Genomic DNA, 20389 nt, shown 5'->3' with positions numbered 1-20389 from the left:
AATTCACGTGGGAGGTGAGGGAGGCTGCATTAGGAAAGTCTGCAGAAGGAGAGAGAAGACTTAGACTAACGCTTCAAAGACAGGAAAAGCATTTCCAAGCAGTGAGCAGCATGTCTAAAGGGATCCATTTCATGAAACGGAAAGAAGCCAGAGCGGATGTAGGAAGGTGTGACAGAGGAGGGGACTAGATGAGGTCAGCAGGTCTCTGAAACCAGATTCTGCTAATCCCTAAGGGCTGCTCTCAGAGTCTGCCATTATAATATGCGCCTCAGGAAATCACTGGGACGTTTAAGCAATGGGAGAGTGGGGGTGGGGAACGCAATCAGATTTTTATTGGTTAAACATGCTCCCGGCTGAGACTAGAGAACAGCTCAGAAACCGCAGCTCGGTGGAGGGAGGGAGATACGATATCAGGAAGACTCCCACTCCTGTCCTCAAAGGGAGCTTTGTTTTTTTCTCAGAGGCAGCCAGAGATGTTTGAGTTCACATTACAGCAATCCTGTGCTGTGACCCTAGGCACCCTCATTTTTCTCCTGTTTTCTCACTGAAAGGAGAAAATCTGTGGGCTCACTGTGGCTTGGACAGGTGTGTGAGTTGGAAACATGACCCCCCCCATGAGGCAGTGTCCATAGGAGAGTGGGTCACACGGAAGGGCGCCACCTCCAGGAGGAATTAATGTAGTGCTCCTCCAACCTGGTAATTCCTCTCCTATGTCCTATACAAAATCGAGATGTTCCTCCCAAGTCTTTCTGAGTGCCCAATAATCTGTTCTGCACACCCTCACCAGAGGTCCTGGGGGGAGCACCTGACCTTGGACCTTTCACCTTCCAAACTGTGAACTAAACAAACCCCATCTCTTTATTCCACACCTGGCCCCTAACTTCCCGTTGTATATGGACCGGAAGACGGATGTTAGAAACACAGTTGACTGCAGAGCTTACATTGTTGTAGATGGCAGCTGGCTGGTGCTTGGTAACAGTTACATCTCTATATGAAGTTGGGGGAAGGTGGACAGTGTGTGGCAGGAAGACAAGAAAGCAGCATTGAGGGGTCAGGTGTGGCTGACGAACATCTGTGGGCAGGGGCCTCCAGGGAAGGCTTCTGACAGGAGAAGATTGTAAACAGTGATCCCTTTAAGGAAATAAACTTGGCCATAGGAAAGATGGGGATGATAGAAGAGGGGCTACAGACTCTCTCCCTGCTGCTGAGACCACTCCATGACGCTCTCCCTGCATGGGGATGTTGCTTAAGCCAGCATCCTCTAGGCATGGTTTGCTTGTATTAGGACCATAAACCTTCATGGATGTTGTCCCTGTGATGAGCATCCCTACGGAGACATGCATACACACGGCACCTCAGAGAGATCATCTCCATCCCCGTCCATCCAACCACGTCCTGGAAAAGAGCTCAGTTCCATCCAGGAAGCTACTGATGAAAAGGCAACAGAAAGCAGGCTTCAGCTCCCCTCCCCCTCCCCTGACTTGTTTGTCCTCAGTCTAGGGACTGGGAGAAGTACAACCTCCAGCCATGCTGACATCAGAATCAGTAAAGGACCAGGATCTCATCCAAGCTTGATGAGATGCCCCTCCAGTGTGTGGTCCTTCCCGTACGATCCTGCCATGTGAAACACGGCACTCCATCGGCTCCCGAACGGGTGTTCTGTGTTCTGCAGCACTTGAGTTTGCAAAATGCCTTTTTGGACCAGGAATTTGGAACAGAACCAGCCAAGGCCGGAGACTGAGCTCTGTCCCTAGCTTCTGCAGACCTAAATCAAGGGCAATACCCTACTCCCAGTTGCCTTTGTGAGACAGAAAAGCAGAGAAGTCCACTTAGAGGCTAGTTCGTTTGTCAGTGACAAGGACACACTGTGGTCAAGCACCAGAGACCGGCTTGCCTATCACAGAAGCATCTCTCGGAAACTCTCTGTAAGTCAGCGCAGAGAGCTGGCGGTTTTAAAACAAGTAAAGTCAATCTGGTTCCTAGGAAGCTTAGAGTCTAGTGTAGGAGCCAGGTGTGTGTGTGTGTGTGCGTGTGTGTGTTGAATACGTGAACGCATGGGTGTGTGCATACACCCCTGCAGAGACTGTCTGCATCCCTCAAATCTGAGTCCAGCCTGTAAACAGACATTTAACAAGCACCAGAGTATGCAAAATGACGTCAAGGCTGGAGATAACCTGAGTGTTGATAAGCAGTGCACTTCCACAACAGCCTGCAGGAGGCGCCCTGGAGACTGTGTGCCAATCATTAAACCACAGATGCCTGTGAGACAGGGCAGCTGTCTAAGGTATAGCCCTTCCCTGAAAAACATCTTTTTTCTCCTTTTCTGTTAGGATATATTTTATTCGTATGGGTGTAAATGCAGGTGCCTACAGAGGACAGAAGAGGGCACCAGATCCCCTGGAGCTGGAGTTACAGGTTACAAACCATACCCCATGGCTGCAAGGAACCCTTGCCCTAGCTGCCTAGAAACCAGTCTTCTGCTAGCAGCCTTCAGATGAAGATGTAGAACTCTCAAATGCTTGGATGCTGCCAAATTCCTGCCTTGATGATAATGGACTGAACCTCTGAACCTGGAAGCCAGCCCCAATTATATGTCCTTATAAGAGTTGCCTTGGTCACAGCAGTAAAATCCTAACCAAGACAGACCCCATAAGAGAAGGTTGGATAATGAACCTCTTTATCTGAACAGGGGGTCCAGTTGACCGGTGGTGTTAAGGGTTAAACTGGGGTGTGTAGCAGTGGTGTTGAGGGTGTTGGCTTGGGAAACTGAAAGCATTAAGCACCATGAGGAGGAGGCATGTCTGTCTGGAATGCACTCACAGGGATGCAGGGCTGGGATGGGGTTGCCTCCCAGAGCTGCTCTTGTTGGCTCAACGTTTGTTTGTGTGTGTGCATATGCACACTTGTGCAGGTGTGCCACAACCCATGTATGGAGTGCAGAGGACAACTTAAGAGAATTCTCTCCTCCCACCATGTGGCTTCCAGGGATCAAACGCAGGTCTTGGCAACAAGCATCTTTACCCTCTGAGCTTCTTCACCTGCCCCTCAACCTCCTTTTCTTTCTCTTTTATTTTTGTGTGTTGTTCTAGTTAGTTTTCTGTTTCTGTGATAAAACACCATGACCAAAACCAAACTAGAGAGAAAGGGATTTATTTCATCTTTCATCACTGAGGGAAGTTGGGGCAGACTGAAGCAGAGCCCATAAAGGAACACTGGTTACTGGCTAGCTCCCCTGGCTTGCCTTTCTTAGGCAACCAAGGCCCATTGGCCTAGGGAATGACACTGCCCACAGTGGGTTTGGTCCTCCTTATCCTTTAGCTGTCCAGACACTGTGCTACAAAGTTGTGCACAGGCCAATCTGATGGAGGCAATTCTTCAGTTGAGATTCTTTCTTCCCAGGTATCTAGGTTTTGAGTCAGGTTGACAAATTCTATGACGTGTGTGGTGTCTCCCTGCGTGTCTAGGTGTGTGAGTGTTCTTACCTGTGTAAACACTGGAGTCCAGTGGTGCACATGTATTTTTCTGTTCCTCTCTGTAGTATTTTTTGAGATAGGTTCTCTCACTGAATCTGAAGCTCCCATACTGGCTAGACTGGCTAGCTAGAAAGCCCCTGGTATCTGTCTGTCTGTGTCTCCTACCCCAGTGGAAAGTTTACAGATATGGGCCATGCACTCAGTTTTTTATATGATTGTTAGGGATTTGAACTCAGGTCTTTGTGCTTGCCCAATGTGTGCTCTATCCCTGAGTCATCTCCCCAGTACTTGGGAACCAGAAGAGAGAGGCAACTGGTAGGGAACCAGGCTGGACATGTGACCAGGAGCTAGAAGAGTTTCGGAGTAAGAAAAAAAATGTGTGTGGGCAACACCAAGAATAAAGTTGAACCTGAGACTTGAGATTTAAGAGAGAGTTTACCTGCTATCAGTTTACCTGGTAGAAAAATCACAATAATGCAGATACTTGATATGAACTACCTCCCTCAGACAAGCCTCCGAGGCTGGCTTTTCTCATGCCACCCGTGGATGAGAAGACAAAGGTACAATCGCCCAACCGCACAATCTGTTAGACACGGATTGATGGCTGAACACAAAGTTTGGAGTCAAACTGTCTGCAAATGCCACGTCATTCCTGCCTGTTTACACTTCTTCAACCTCCCCATTAGCAAACAGAAGGTTGGCTTGTAACTCACAGGGCTATGGGACCCCGGCAAGACAAGATGCATCTAAAGTACCAGGCCAGCACCAAGCTCACTAACCTGATGTGCAAATTTGCCAGAGTTTGAGCAGGCATTTTTTTTTTCCTGTCATTAATCATTGGGGAAATGCAAGCAAGAGCTACAGTGAGTCATTCCTGACACCACTGGGTGGTGTGGTCCAGAGCTATAGAAGACACAGAAAGTAACAGGCAAGGGGAGCGTGGGGAGAAGCTGGGCACTGCTGATGGTCTGGAGAGACGGCTCAGTGGTTAAGGACACTGACTGCTCTTCCAGAGGTCCAGAGTTCAAGTCCTAGCAACCACATGATGGCTCACAACCATCTATAGTGAGATCCGATGCCCTCTTCTAGCTTGCAGGTGTACATGCAGGTAAGGCACTCATATACATAAGCTGAATAAATAAAATGGCCACCAGGAAGACAAGAGTGCAGCTCCACAAACCCAGGTAGAATTACCAGGCAATCCAGAAATACATCCAGAACATGCCCTAAAGAACTATGTGCAAAGGACTTTGAACAGATATCTCTGTGTCAACATTCCCAGAAGCCTTAGTCACAATAGCCCAAAGGCAGCAACAGCGGAAGTGACCAGGGATATATAAATAAAGAAAGCAGGTAAGAAACACACAGTGACATAGTATCCAGCCACAAAAAGGAAGCGGGGAACACAGATGCAGGCGCACCTTGTGGATGTTAACTGAGATGAGCCAGACACCCAAGGACAAAGGCTGCAAGACTCAACTGTCCTGAGCGACCCAGAGTGATCCTACTCACAGACAGGAATCAGCAGGCAGGCAGAAGGGGGGGGGGGGATGAAAAGGCGTGAGAGATGATGTCATCACTACAGCTGCTGACCAGTGGTGGAGAATGACCAGATGTCGCTCTCCACGTGGATTAGCGAGAAGAGCTTCATCAAGAGTCTGTGTGTCAAGGGATGGGTAGCAACAAGAGAACCAAGAAGATGGTCCTGTGCCTGGGGCAACACAAATCCGATTTTGGTAAAGACAATTCTGAAGGAAGGGAGCTGGGGGAGGAGAAGGATTTTTAAGACTTTTCTCCCCCGCCTTGGTTACTTGGCCTGGACCAGCCTAGTAACCCGAACACAGGAAGGAATTCCACTAGTGAAGCCCATCCAAGCCAGCCTTCAAGGCCAGAACAGCAGAAAACATAGGCAAAGAAGCCAAAAAGGCCATGGAGGGGTTTCCAGAGAGAAGCGGTCTGTAAGGCGTGCCTGGACCGAGGAGAAACCTCCCTTAAGAAATTCCTTGACCGATCTTGGACTATGGGTGGGAAGGTCCCTGAAGGGAAACCGGTTTAGTGGCTACTAGAACACTACCTGCAGTCGGAACTTTGTATCCATGGTGTTTCGTGTGGCCAGTCATTCATTCATTCATTCATTTATTCGGCCAGCATCTGTCAGTTACTGAGCGCCCAGCCAATGCTAGGAGACTATAGGGGAAAAGATGTGCAGTCAGTTGTAGCTTTGATTTGGGGAGCAACCATGGGTTCGACCCACCTGCCCCATAAATCTGGAGGCTGTCCTCAGTTAGGTCCTCTGTAAAAAGGCGATTAATCATGCCTACCCCCCTCCCCGACTCCCAGGTGTTGTGAGATTTTAAGCAGGCATCCCTGACAAGGACAGGACACAGGGCCAGGTGGGGACTCGGTCCCCCGCGGGGTCAGGAGCTCGCTCCCTACCCAGCACCCCCTGCTCTCGCTCACGTTCCCGGCCCTATGCAGGGCTGCCGGGGCATTTTTGCAGTTTCTCTCTCCCTGTCACAGGTTAATACCCAAGAGACCTAAAGACCGCCACTTCTCCCCGGAGCCCCCAGGGCTGGGGAAGAGCGATCGGATTTATAGCGACTGGCACGCCCGCAGTTCGCAGACACCAAGGGGAGTGGGCAACCTCCCCGAACCCATTTCGGGGATGGAGAGTTCGAGCAGGCTGCTTGGGTGCCTGGGTTTAGAGTCGCCAGGCCCGGGCACGGGGGGCGGAGCGCGCCGTCCCGCCGGGCGCGGGGACAAAGGCCCGCGGGCGGACGTGGCCGGGCCCGGCCGGGCGGGCCCTTTAAGCTGGGTGGGCGGGAGACGCGGGGGCGGGCAGGGGCGGGGCGCGGAGGGCGGTGGCGGCGGCGGCAAGTGCTCGGCGGCAAGGATCGCTTTGGCCCGGCCCAGCCCGCACGGCGCTGGGCGCGGAGAACGGCCATGCCGCCGCGGCGCAGCATCGTGGAGGTGAAGGTGCTGGACGTGCAGAAGCGGCGCGTGCCCAACAAGCATTATGTGAGTCGGCGCCCGCGCCACGCGGCGACCCCAGCCCCGCGCGGAACTTGTGCCCCCGCGCCCTGACCGCCGTCCCCCCCCCACGCGCTCCGGGTCCCCGCGCCCTCCCTGCCGTCTGTCTCGCCACGCGCTCCTGGTCCCTGCGCCTTCCCCGCTCGCCCCTTGGTCCCCGCCATCTCCTTGCGAGCTTTCGCCTTGCCCACCCGAGCAAAAGTCTGGCCCCAGCCTCTGCCGGAGACCAAGAGAGAAACCCACGGAGGCGTGGGTCTCAGGCCACCCTCTTACCCAGAGGCGCCCAGCCTCATAGGATCAGCCAACCAAGCCCCTCATCCTTCTGGGTATGGGTCATTTGAGCGCCCCTTTCCTGTAACTTCCGCTTAACAATGTGGGAAAGTTTCCCCAGGAGTAACCCCCCTCTGTGAAATGAGAATTTTGTGTGGAGATGCTTAGGTGTGGAGGAAATGGGTCCCTGGCGTCATTTTGCAGATGGGAAGGTTGAGGCCCAGAGGCTGAAGGTTCTAAAATGTGGAAGGTGGGCCTGGGGCCCACGGTGACCCCCCAGGTGGGAAGTGGCCTCCTGGGCTGTTTGGGGACCTTGTCTGAGGTTGAGGTGGCTCTAGTTCCACCCCAGAGGTTCTAGGTAGTAAGACAGTGGATTTAGAGGAGGCCCTGGGGACTTCGCTCCAGGCGTGAGGGGGGATGGTGTCCCTGGTTGGAAGAAGCTGGCTGTGGCGATCCTGGAGAAGTTAACCAGGAAGGAAAAAAGCAAGAGGGAGGGAGGAAAAAAAAATCTAACAAAGAAGTGTGGAACAATGACTAGAAAGGGCGTTGGCCAGAGGAAGGCTGGCCGGGGGCCTCCCTGGAAGCCCCTTTTGGGTCTGTCTGTTTAAGAGAGCCATTCTTACAAAGCAGACTGCTATCCATGCCTTCCCTGAGTCGTCCATAAAATGCTGGAAGGAGATGGCGGGGAATCCACTGCACTCTACAAGAAAGGGTGTGCTGTGTTCCAATGTATTGTTATTGGCTAGGCCTTCAGTAACTCAGCCCTGGGCCAGGCAGCGGGGGCTGCTTCCTGGACCTGTGGTATCTTTAAATAGAGCCAAGTTTTCCTTGCTTCATAGCTCAGCTAAATTGTCTTGGTTTCCCCACACCCCGCCCCCTTTTCTCCCCCTTAAATATTTCAAATGCTGCCAAATCTTGGTTTCTTGTTGGAGCCTGTTGAGTTGCCTCTTGGGTATGGGACAGTTTTCAGTAACGCACCAACTAATTGGAGGAGGTCTCAAATTCTCTGTGCCGCCTTCCACCAGATCCGCCAAACCAGGATAGAGCCACCAAGGACTGGGCACCATCTTCCACTCTCTTGTAGTGTTACACAGGTTTAGTGGTGGTTTCCTTAAGTCCGTTTCAAGGATGAGGCGGCTAACCGTGAAAAGCTGAGCAGGCATATAAGTCCAGGCCCGTTGGACAGAAGTTGGTCCGTCAGACCACGCCTCTTCCCACATCCCACATACCCACATGCTCTTGGAACCTGGGAATCTGTTCAGGCCCATACCTCCCTGGCAGACTTTTGCAGCTTTGAGGGGCTACCCCTGAGGTTCCAGCCAGTTATTAGGGGTTCCCTGAGCCAGGTCTGTGTAGCGTCCTAGCTTGGCTCAGCTCTTGGGCTCCCAAGTTGCTAACTGTACTTCCTTGAGTCTCTGTGTCCTCATATGTAAGATGTAGTGATCATGCCTCCTCCCAGGGGATCAGCCATGTGACTGACATGGGGTTTCCTAACAGCAGCCCGTGGTGTCCGTGTCTCTCTGCTTGAAAACGTGCCGGAATCATGCGGGAGCTTGTTCCGGGAACTTGTTCCTCTCTGCTTGTGGGCTTAGTCACTGCTGTGACAAGGGGCCTTCTCTCTGCCATCCAGTCTTTGCTTCCCCAAATTGGGTGGGGAGGGGTATGGATGAATGCTGCCTGAGTCATCCAGAGGAGCGGATAATTCGGTTCCATGGTGCCATTGTCCCAAAGCCAACAACAGCAGGCTGGACTGTGGTGCCCGTCCCCAGTGGGTGTAGACACTGGTGTTGGAGGCCAGGCTGGTTACCTTGCTTCTGCCCTCCACGCAGCAAGAGCTTCCCTTTCCTCAGCTGTAACGGCAAAAATACAGCCAGATATTGAGTGTGGTATGTCCCCTGGGGGACCATCTTAGTCTGTTGGGTTTTTTTTTTTTTTTTAATTGTATAACCTAGTACCTGAGGCTGGGTGTTTTGTAAAATAAAATAAAAGCCACCTGGGAAGCTGGACGTCCAAGACTGGACTGTCCCATCAGTTTGGCCTCCAGAAAGGGCCTCTTGTCCACATCAGAGTTGGAGGTGACATCATGGCCGGAGCATGTGTAGAGGGAGAGATTATGTGCGGTGAGACTAGACGCCAGAAAGGTGGGGGAGGGGTTACTTTGCCCTTTTGTAATCCAAACCCTTTGGGAACTATGGTCCTAGGAGAGTTACCTTAATCTCTTTTAAGGCCACATAACGAATGACCCCCAACTATCTTTCCCTAGGCTCTGCCTCTCAGGTCCTGCCACTTTTCCCACCATGACACTGGGGACCAAGCTTCTAGCACATAACTCTTGGATGTGGACAGACCCTATGCAGCCCTTCACCGGGGTGACAGAAAATACTTCTGCCCCCCGTCACAGAACCACAGTGCAATGTGCACATCAGTTTGGAGTGTCCTGGCTGCTGTGTCCCCCTGACTCCATGCCTGGAAGGGAACAGGTCGCAGCTTCTGAGGCTGCAGTTAGACAGCAGTTACTGGGGCTCAGGGCTGAGCCTGCTCCACCTCCATGTCAGGTTAGCTGTGCCTTCACAAAGGCCACCTTCCCATGTGGACAAGGCCGGTGTTGTCACTGTGCAGCCTCTGCTGTGACTGTCCCACTGAGAGTCTGGCCTTCAGAATGGATGTGAAGGGAGCTTTTCAAAGTGACATGTCAGGACCACCCTTTCTAACAGGAGTGTTTTCTAGCAACCTGGCAGCTCTGGGAACCTTACTGGGTTGCCCTCCCCTGCACTAACAAAGAAGTGTATCCTGAACGGGGCCTGATGAGGCGGCTGTCAGGGTCAAGGGCACGTTTTGATTCAGTTTTGTGAGACAGGGGTTTCTCTGTGTAACAGTCCTGGCTGTCCTGGAACTCAGTCTGTAGACCAGTCTGGCCTCGAACTCACAGAGATCTGCCTGCCTCTGCCTCCCGAGTGCTGGGATAAGAGGCGTGCTCTTCCCGCCCTGGCTGTCATGACTGCTCTTTTAAGGGTGGTAGACTCCCGTCATGCCCAGTGTTGCAAAGGGACAGAGGGAATAAAGCCCATCCCTGTCCATAGGTGTCTGTCTGTCTGTCCATCTGTCTTTGCTGTCAGGGCTGCTTCTGTGTGTGCTTCAGATCTTTTTGTCTTTATACTTAAGCCACAGATGCAGAATGCTATGTCCCCTCCCGGTCGTGTCTTTCCCCAAACCGCCACCCAGCCTTTGTCATCTACCATTCACACACACTTGTTTCGTCCTTGGACACAGGGTCTCACCACGTAGCCCAGGCTGACCTTGAATTCACAGAGATCCGCCTTCACCTCCATAGTGCCTGCCCCCCACTCACGTTTAGTGTACAGACTCACCGGCGGTGAGGTCCTCAGCGCCCACACAGCCCTTCACAACCATCTATAACTCCAGTTCCAGAGCATCTGGTGCTCTCTCCTGGCCTCCAAAGGCGCCAGGCATGTGTGGTGCTCATACATTCAGGCCAAAAGAAAAAAAAATCTACACATGTAAAATAAAATATGAGTTAGTGGGATGATTTTTTTTATTTACCTGCCTTCCCCAGATATCGTTTACACAGCCCCACAGTGACCTTTACAACCGCAGAGGTCACTGCCATTTGTAGTAACTGAATAAGGCTGGATAGCCATCACCCCAGTTCAGTTTTATAACCCTTCTATCACCCCATTTGCTATCAGTGCCCCCCCCTTGCCCTTTACGTGTTTTACCTGATAACCTCCCCCCCTCAGTCTTGTCTTCGATGTTTTGAAACTAAAACTCTTTTTGTTTTTTAAAGTACAGAATAGAGTTTATTCATGGGCGAGTTAAGAGGGTGGTAGAGACAGATGCCTTGTTCAGATCTATGTTAATACCAAAGCCGCAGTTTATTTTTCACCGCTGCATAGTATTCCATTTGTGGCAATGTCCCTTCATCATCTGTAAGGTCCTCTCCTACCGGGGACTTGGGGCTCTTTGCAGTAGGTAGCCTGGCGGAACTGGTCCTATATCCCCGACAGTGCTTGTTAGCCCTTTCCTGCTTGCTAAGGTGGCCTTTTGTGCCTTCGTTGGTGGCTGAGCTTCTTCCTCTGAATGGCCTATGCATCCTTCGCTGGTGGCTCAGAGCGCTTTGCCTTTCATCTCTTGATGCAGGTTCATACATGTGGGATACCAATCTTTCAGGTGATTAGATTAGTGTCCTCGGTTTCCCCTTGAGGAGACCATGGGCTCAGAGAATCCCAAGGGTGTGCACAAGGTCACACAGCACAAGGGAACTGAGATAGCCCTGTTTGTCCAGGCAGATACGGGCAGCCTTGTGATCCCGCCGCGACGCTGGGTGACCTCAGGTGGCTCACTCATGTCCCCTTTTCTGAGATGCCAGGCTCACTGTAGGCCCTCTGTTCTCTCAGTCTGCCGACGTCAAGTCATCAACCCTGGTTACATACTCCAAAGAAGCTCTGAGTGGATTGTCCTTAGCGTGAGAGACTGGCAGGGCCTCTTTCTCCTGAACCGATCAGGGTCCCGCCGTGTCGGTGTGGATGGTACCCATGGCATCCTAGAGCTGTCCCCGGTCGTGTGATGGTTTCCAGACACGGCTGTTCAGACCCTTGTACGTCCATAACCACACTCATCCTCTCCCACCCCTGGCAGCTCCCTCAGAGCAGGGCAGCCAGCGTGCCTGTTGGAAACAAACGGGCCTGCATGGGAGCTCTGAGTGGCAGGTGGGCCACCCTGCCCCACGTTGGCTTCTAGCTCTGTGATCGAGGTGGCTCCTCCTGAGAAGATAGTGTGAGAATCCGAAGGTGCTAGGAATCTGCCAGCGGCTGGCACATTTCTCACCGACTTATCTCTGCCTTCCTGGAGGCAGAGCCTGGCTTTGAGGCTCATCGCAGCTGAGCCAGGAGGCTTGGCGGTGACACTTCCCGTGGCATCTGAGTGACAGGGGTTTAAGGCCTGACCCTCAGTGCTGAGCCCGATGACATGGTGACCACAAAGACCCTCAGCATGTGGTTTGGATCCACTGTCGCTCTGAGGATGCGCTGTGCCTGCCTTAAGGCGGCTCTGCCCTGTGGCACCTGCCCAGGCTGGGAGCCGTGCTGGAGCACGGAGAGCCGCTCCCGTCTCCCCCACAGACGGTTCTCCACTTCACCATGTCTGTCACACCGCGGCAGCACCTTACGGAATCTTTAGAAAGATATTTCTTCTTCTTCTTTTTTAAATCCGTTTTCTGTTTCTATTTTTATCTATGCGTTCAAGTGTGCGTCTGTGTGAGTGATGTGCCGGTGCCCTTGGAGGCCAGAAGAGGGCGTTCGGGCCTCTGGAACTGGAGTTACTAACAGTTTTGGACCTGGGAGCTGGGAACTGAGCTTGGGTCATCTGGAAGGGCCGCACATGCTCTTAAATGCCGAACTACCTCTCCAGCCCCTGAGTAGGATTTTTTCTTTCTTTCTTTTTTTTAATGTCTGTTGCTTCTGGAGGCCAGAAGAAAAATGTAGCTGGGATGCCTGTCACAGGAGCAAACTGCACCCAAAAACTGCAGAAAGAGGGCTCAGGATGCTGTGCTGGGGACACATGACAGCTGTGTTCACCATTCCAATTCCCTCACCCCCAGGAGTGGGCGCCAGGCCCTCCCCACCATGGGCAGTTGTGTTCCAAGGGAAGTGTTTCAGCCCCTCCTCTTACATGCTGGGCCCTGCATGTGGAAGAAGGCTGCCCTTGCATAGTGCCAAAGGATTTCAACACCGCCTGGGTGCAGACTGTGAGTCTGTGCCCTTCCATGCCTCTAGTGAATGGAGGAAGGTTCAGGCAGGGAGGTTCAGGTTTCTACTCCGTCACTTTCCCTCTCTGCGTTCCGTGCCCCCCCCCCACTATCACTGGGGTTGCTAGTGGCTTCAGTTTGAGGAGGCCAGCTTGAGAATTAGAGAGGACTCGGGCCCTGGTCCAGACCTGACAATTGCAAGCTTTACTAGAAACATCTAGTGCACTATCACCATAGTTGGAGGTTGGAGGCTGCCTAAATGCCCATCAGCAGGGAGCCAGATCCAGGGGACAGGCACATGCAGAATTCCAGGAGAGTGATACATATGTACCCAGAGCATCACAATCAAGCTGGTGACGGCCACACACACGCTCAGGCCTTTCTCAGCAGATTTCCAGACAAGGGTGGAAGTGGCGATCCACAGAGAGCCAGAAATAGAGCTGATAAAAATGTGTTGCACTTTTCTTTCTAATTTTTTTTTCTTTTTTTTTTTCTTGTCTGTGTTTTTCTTCTGTTTTCTAAATGTTCTGCAGTGTACACATAGCCTTGTTTTTAGTGAAAATGAAAACCAGTGACTGCTCCTTTAAAAAAAAGAAAAAGAGGCTGTGCCAAGCTGATGTGGCTCCAGCGGGGTCCCCACATCCTGCCGTTGGCCTCCAGTGTCGCCCTGGACTCCCCTGAGAGCAGATGGGCTTCTACTGGCCACAGACACCCCCTCCCACTCCTGCCACACAAGAAGGGTTCTCATGTGGGTTTCGGGCCATGAGCTAAAGAAGCACCAGCTACGAGTGTGGCATCCCACGGGTGGCCAGGGCCACGCTTTCCTGGCTACGGTGTGTGCCTTGCCTGGGGAGTCCAGCCTTTCCTGATGTCTGCAGCTAAGGAGGGGCACAGAGCTATGCAGCCAAGTCCTGTAGACCCTCTGGTATGATCCCTGAGGTCACAGGGTACTGGAAAAGTCCTTCAGCTAGAGGTGCGCTCCAACTCCCGCTCCTGAGGTATTTTATACATCTGAGGGCTCCTCACCCCACGTTCCCACACTGAGTAAGTGACACAGTCGCTGCACCAAAAGGGACCCACTGGGGACTCTCCTGCTGAGCTACGTATCCCATTTATGATGCCTGGACACTGCCTGCAAATTACTCATCAGTCTTAGTTAGGGTTACTGTTGCTGTGATGAAACATCATGACCAAAGCAGCTTGGGGGAAATGGTGTATCTGGTTCACAGTCCACTGGGGAAAGCCAAGGCAGGAACCCAAACAGGGCAAGAACCTAGGCAGAAGCTGATGTACAAGCCATGGAAGGGTGCTGCTTACTGGCTTGCTCCCCATGGCTTGCTCAGCCTGCTTTCTGAACTCAAGACCACCAGCCCAGGGATGGCCCCACCCACAATGGGCTGGGCTCTCCTCCATCAATCACTAATTAATAAAATGACTTATAGCCAGATCTTATGGAGGCATTCTCTCAATGGAAGCTCCTTCCTCTCCGATGACTTCAGCTTATGCCAGGGTCAGTTGACATAAACTAGCCAGTATAGCATCCTTTTTCCTTGGAGGGAAACTGGTGAATGGTTTTCCCTCTCGTGACTTAGTTGTCCCCTTCCCTTTGACAGTCTCTGGGTAGCCAGTGTGTCCGTGGGTATTGGTAGTGAGGCAGATGAGGGAAAGCAAGGCTTGTTCAGACGATCACATGTGGCACCTAGAACTGGGCTCTGGTGCTGTTCTTTGCTACTATTGCCCATGAGATGTCTCTTCTTCTTGGGCTGGAGAGATGGCTCAGTGGTTAGAGCACTGACTGCTCTTCCAGATGTCCTGAGTTCAAATCCCAGCAGCCACATGGTGGCTTACAACCATTTGTAATGGGATCGGATGCCCTCTTCTGGTGTGTCTGCCGACAGCTACAGTTCACTCATATACATAAATAAATCTTTTTTTTTAAAAAAAAAAGTCTTCTTCAAAGCCGGTGGCTTTGCCAGGACTCCAAAGCTTTGGTGCACAGTCCCTTGGAACACAAGATGTTTGTCCTTGGAGTTTTCCTGTCCTTGGAGCAGGGTCCCCAGACCCAGGCTCTGTGGTCCCTTTCCTGGACCCCAAGGTGCTAAAGTTGACCAGGCCTTGCACCAGGTTGGCATTCATTATCTCCCGGCTGAACGTGGCTCAGTGGTACTACAGATGGGTGACGTGGCTGCCCCCACCCCAGGACTCTGTCCCTTCCAGGTTCATGCAGGCCAAGCTTCACTGGAAGCTGCAGTCGCTCTGCACCATACTTAGGTTGCATGGCTCTTCCCTCTTGTTTGCTGGCCCAAGCCCTCTTCGCGTGCTACAGGGAGAAGAGGCTAAAGAGAAGGGACTCCACCACCAACCCCCGCAGCCCTGGCTCAGCCCACCCTGACTGAGCAAATGAAAACCCAGTACACCCAGTACACCCAGTACAATGTGAATTCCAATAAATACGCAGTATCTGGGCTGTACTGACGCTCAACCATGATTCATCACCTACATGAAATTAAGTTTTCCTGAACACTGTTGCCAGAAATACCGCTTTGGAAACACAGCACTCCGGAACCTTCCTACTGGGAAGTCCAGTGCGTCTTGAGAATTCATGGACAGGACACCCAGGGGACAGGCATTCTAAAACTCAGGGACAAGGTCCAGATAAATAAAGGGGCCTCCAGGAACGAGGGCAGGCAGACAGGTCACCTTGGGCTACTTCTGGACTCTTAAGCGGCCAGCATTGAGAAGGTGCTCTGAGGCTGAGCACCCAGCATGGGGCGAGTGATGCCCAGAGGTCAAGGGGAAGAAAGGGTGGGCAGAGACTGGGCATGTGGAAGAGATGTGAGGAGAGAAGATAGAAGCCATGGGGAAGAGGAGACAAAGAGACCCGGGCTTCTGGGACACTAATGTGGCTGGGTCCAGGGCTTTGCACAGACTGTGCACAGTTAAAACCACTGAGCAGAGAGAAACTGATCTTTGGGCTTCTTGCTTGCATCCCCGGAACAGGAAGAGAGTAGAGGCCATGGGGACAGAGGAGCCAAGGCTTGTTCTTGGGGGGTGGGGGGGACAGTGCGCAAGCCACTGGGATTCTGACATCCAAGCTGTGTGCTAATAACCAAGTCTGTTCCGTGTTCGGAGTTTAACGATATATTTATTATATTATATTATAGTGGTGAAACACTAGTGGTCACTAATCTGAGTGTTTTCTCACACGCTCATGGGTCTCACGCCTAATGCCGCTGAAGCCGTGTTCCGGAACAAAACACTGATCCTCTGGATTAGTGGGTTGCAAGTGATAGGGGGAATAAAAACCTGACCAACTTGAACCAGAGAAACATCTGCAGAACCAGATGGACCCTATTTCTCCCCATCTCTGACTAAATAGGAAGTGACATCAGCACCCCCCCCAGAAACATCTGTCTCCACAGCTTTAAGCAGGATTCCAATTGGCCAGATCACCTGACCATCTGCCAGGTGGAGGTGGGATATCCTGAGTGACCGTCCCTGTCTTAAGTCAAGGAGTGGGCAGTAAAGCTCAAAGGGCACTGGGGTTGGAAGGAGGAGGCACAGACTGGGAAGGGCAGTGCAATCCATGTGTGACGTGTGGGTACTGTTCCAACCCACTTCACACATGTGGAAACTGAGGCAGTTTGCCCAGCATCACACTTGGCTGAAACCGTGGGTGCTAACAGCTCTTCACCCTCGCCGGAGGGAGCTGCCCTAACGCACAGCAGGTTGGTGTATTCACTTCTGCTTAATGAAGCAGAATCTCATGGACTTCCGCCCACAGCTGGCCCACCAGCCAGAACCCACAAGGTGGCGTCACTGTTTCCTCCTCTCTGGCCAAGGTGTGAATCAGCAGCTGTGGCTTTGGGCCACCCTTGGCTTCCAGTCAGTTCCACAGATGTGGCTTAATGTCTTCCCTGAGCCAGCTGTGGCTCGGGGCCAGAGAGAGAGGCAGCAATGAGTGGACACAGAGCTGTCCTGAAAGGGGTCACCTCTGCAGAAGTGCATCTGTGATGCAGAGGGGACAGGGCTCGGATCAGAGCCTTAGGTGTCCTGTTCTCTGTGAGGGAGGCCAGATGGGGATGGGCGCTTAGAGATTGGTGGGCCAGTGCCATCTAGCTGAGGGGCCTCAGAATGGGGGAAATCCCAGTCTTCACAGCTAATATAGTCTTGCATTCTGTCAGGATGTGACTGTATTTCCAGATAAACTCACTATATTTCCATCATATTTTTAATAGTTCCCTGATCTTCATTATTGCTTAAAACCATGGTACCACATGACCTATTGATAGTTTTTTTTTTTAATTAGTAAACGTATGTCTATTCACAATTTTGATTTTTATCTTAATAAATGACATTTAACTTAGTTTATTTGGAATTGTATTTTTTTAAATTGATTCTTAAATCATCTCAAGATGGAGTTGTAAATTCCACAACCTTGCCAAACGAGCCCCGCAAAAGGATGAACGGTCCCTGGGTAGAATCCTCAGAAGTTGAGAGCCAGGTGGCGTGGACTTAACCTGGCTGGCTCTGTGGCCCAGAGATAGTGGCTTAGCCTCTCTGTTCCTGTTCCCTCTTCTGGGAAATGAGAGTAGGGTAGTGCCTGAGGTAGCTTAGTCATGGAAAGGGTTTAGGTCACTTCCTGGCCTATAGACGTACTGAAGAAATAGTTCCCTGTTTTCTTTTTAAGGATAAACAGTTTGAGTGCACAGTGTGAGGGAATCGGGCTGCGGGGGTGGGGGGTAAGTGGAGAGAGTCCCGCCTGCAGCCGGTTCCCTTTTATGCCTTCACCACAAAGGCCAGCTTTCTGACCAGGGACATGTTTGTTTTTTGGTTTTCTTCCTTTCTTTCTTTGTTTGTTTGTTTCTTTTTAGACAGGGTCTCACTTCTTGTAGCCTGGCTGTCTGCCTCCCAAGTGCTGGGATTAAAGGCTTGGGTGTTTTAGCCAGCAGCCCCAAGTACACAGCCAGTCTGGAAAGACCACACAGGAGCCTGTGCTCTAGACAGAGCGAGGTGCAGTTCACCGAAGTTCAGACTGGCCAGCGTCTGCGAGGACCGGCAGGCTCAGATATTTATCATTAAAGCGGTTCAAAATCGCTGAAGTATCTGCCATGATATATGAGCTGCTGTGGACTAAGGAGCATTTAAAAGTGCTTGTCCAGAGCATGCTTAATGAAACGGAACGAATGCTAGACTAATGCATGGTTTTTAATGCAAATTAAGCACATAAACTGTCCAGTTGGCCTCCGTGCCCACAGTTCTGTCCACCAGCTGGAACCAACCATGGTTTGAAAATATTGAGGGGGGGCAAAAGAAAGAAAGAAAATATTGGTGGGGGTGGGGTGTTGCTGAAGTTTTCTGTGTGGTTGGTGGTTATGTCTCTATTGAACATCTGTGTGGCAACTGTTCACGTAGTGTGTATGACAGATTAGGTGTCTACGTCACCTTAGAGATGCTCTGAAGTGGACGGGAGGGTCTGGAGGGAGCCCAGAGCCACGCCTTGAGGATAGTGAGGGATGGTCACATATGATGTGATCTTCATTAGCAAAGCATTTTGGGCAGGGATAGGGTTCTGGGGAGTATGCCAAGAGTGTTGCCTCAGTGGGTGGGAATGTGGTGGTTTTAAGGCCCCCGGCTGCAGTTACTAGGCCTGCCTATTGCCGGCTCGATGGAGCGAGTCCTTTCCCTCCCCACTTATCCTCACTGTAAGTTAGAAACTGCAGAGCCAAGCAGCAGTGGCCGGACTATGGTATATGGTCAGCTGTCACCTGAGATTGTCTGGTTTTGTGTATTATCCAGTTTTTCCTAAAGAGGGGAGGACAGGGTGGGATGACATAGGAGTCTACACAAAGCCCTAACTGGGATGGGAGCCATCTGTATCCAGCACATTACAAGCAGACAAGGCTGGGTATGGGTGACCCGTTGTGCGCACAGAGCCTGGCCTTTGAGAGCCACTTGATGCAGGAAAGGAGGCTTCCTGGGATGGCTGAGAAGGAAGCTCATTCTGAATCTCCTCCATTCAGCACAGGATCTGACTAACTCTGGAGTCTTGCTCATTAACTATGATCCCATGGTTTTTGCTGTTGGGTTAGATGTTTTGTTTTGTTTTCTCCTTTAAAAGAAGCCATGAGGGGGCCCTATGACAAAATGCCAGAGTCTGAGTAACTTAAAAATAAAAAAGGTTTTTAGCTCACAGGTATGGAAACAGAAAATGTTCAGATAGTATAGAAACCCTGCCAAGAGCCCTCAGTTGTCCCTCCCTACTGCAGCTGTCATGGGTACAGAACAGGATGCCACAGAACAGGAATTGTTCCTTATAACTGTCTGTTCTTTAGAATTAATGGAGTCCTGGCAGAACCAGGAGTAAATCCCCTAGAGACCTGATCACTTGGAACTAGGTCCCGCCTCCAAAAGGTCTCTTCTCGTGGTGGCAAATTGGGGACCATACTTCTAACATAGGAACTCTTAGAGGACAAACCACAGCTCTGCTTTGGATGACCACTGGAGGACAGCAGGCTTTGCTATCTCCCTTCCTGCCACCCCAGCCTGCACCTCCCTGCTGACATCCCTGTCAGGTCCCTTTGCCCTTCTTGTTTTGGGGGATGCCAGGCACCTGGTAGGCCTCTGGGCTCGGTTCTGTGAATTTCCAGGCACATTCTGGTATCTGGGTGGAGTGGAGCAACGAGGAGCCTCATTGAGCGCTCCCCGTGTGCTGGTCGCTGGCACCACGCATGCAGGCGGCTAGATATCACCTTGTGTTACAGAGGGCAACCAGAGGGCAGGGTTTGGACTTATATGGCGAGTGTAGAGTTCTCATGTCTTAAGCACAGCCATGTGAACTGAGCAGTCATTTTTTTACGTTCTCTATAGCTCAGGTTGGCCTGAAACTCACTGCCTAACCTCATCTGGCCTTGAATTAATTATCCTCCTGCTTCTTCTCCCAGATGCTGGAACTAGAGGCACATGCCAGCATGCCCCACTCTGAGCAGTCACTTTTGACAGTAATGATAAATGACACGGATGGTCAGAACCGTGGCTGGCTCATTTTCTCTGGACAGTAATCCTGCAGGTCATGCCTGTCCGCCAGGGTCATGCTCAGCTTTTCACGGTGACGTTGTTCATCTCTCCCAGTCATCCCACACCATCTGGACACACATGTTCTGAACACTCATGCGTGTGATGACCAGATCAGGGTGCTACCGTACCCATCACCTCAGACGGTCACCATTGCTGTGAGGAAATGTTCCAGTTCCTTTCCTGTAGCTTCCAAATCCCATAGCTTCTTCGAAGTGTACAGTTAACTCCCACCCGCCATGGTTGCTCTGAGGCGTTGTGGAACATTACGCACTCTTCCTCTTGTCCAGTCTTCTTCTACCTCCAGTAACCAATTGGTAGATTGGACTCTACCCAATCCCAGCCTCTGAAAACAGAGAACTTCAATCGAGAAGAAGGCTCCATAAGGTCTGGCTGTAGACAACCCTGTGGGTCATTTTTTAAATTAGTGATTAACAGGGGAGGACCATTGTGGGTGGTGCTGGCCCTGGGTTTTATAAGGAAGCAGGCTGAGCAAGCCATAGGGAGCAAGCCAGTGAGCAGCACCCCTCCATGGCCTCTGCTTCAGCTCCTGCCTCCAGGTTCCTGCCCTCAGCGAAGGACTGTTAACCTGGAAGCGAAAGCTGAAATAAACCCTCTCCTTCTCAAGTTGCTTTGGTCATGGTAACTCATCACAGCCATGGTAACCATGACCCAGACACCGCGCAAGTGAAGTCACGGCGCAGTTGTCTGTGCCTGAGTCGGTTCGCAGGACGGAATGTCATCCATCAGGCTCCGTCAAGGCTGCCACGTTCTTTAC

The 20389-nt window shown here is 51.7% G+C and overlaps 1 protein-coding gene across 1 annotated transcript in view; it reads left to right on the top strand.

Annotated features, from left to right (window-relative positions):
- Window positions 1–6416: 6416 nt before the first annotated feature.
- SH3PXD2B (SH3 and PX domains 2B) overlaps window positions 6417–20389 on the top strand; it is a gene marked incomplete at its 5' end in the record, with an annotated part of 75138 nt that continues 61165 nt past the window's right edge. The window contains one exon of the mRNA XM_080942049.1: window positions 6417–6491. Coding sequence (XP_080798175.1) covers window positions 6417–6491 — 75 coding nt within the window. The remainder of the gene's footprint in view (window positions 6492–20389) is intronic.

Source organism: Micromys minutus (genome assembly GCF_963924665.1).
Source record: "Micromys minutus genome assembly, chromosome: 31".
Lineage (NCBI taxonomy): Eukaryota > Metazoa > Chordata > Mammalia > Rodentia > Muridae > Micromys > Micromys minutus.
Note: the sequence above shows the minus strand (reverse complement) of the source record. Positions and strands in the feature narration are given on the sequence as shown.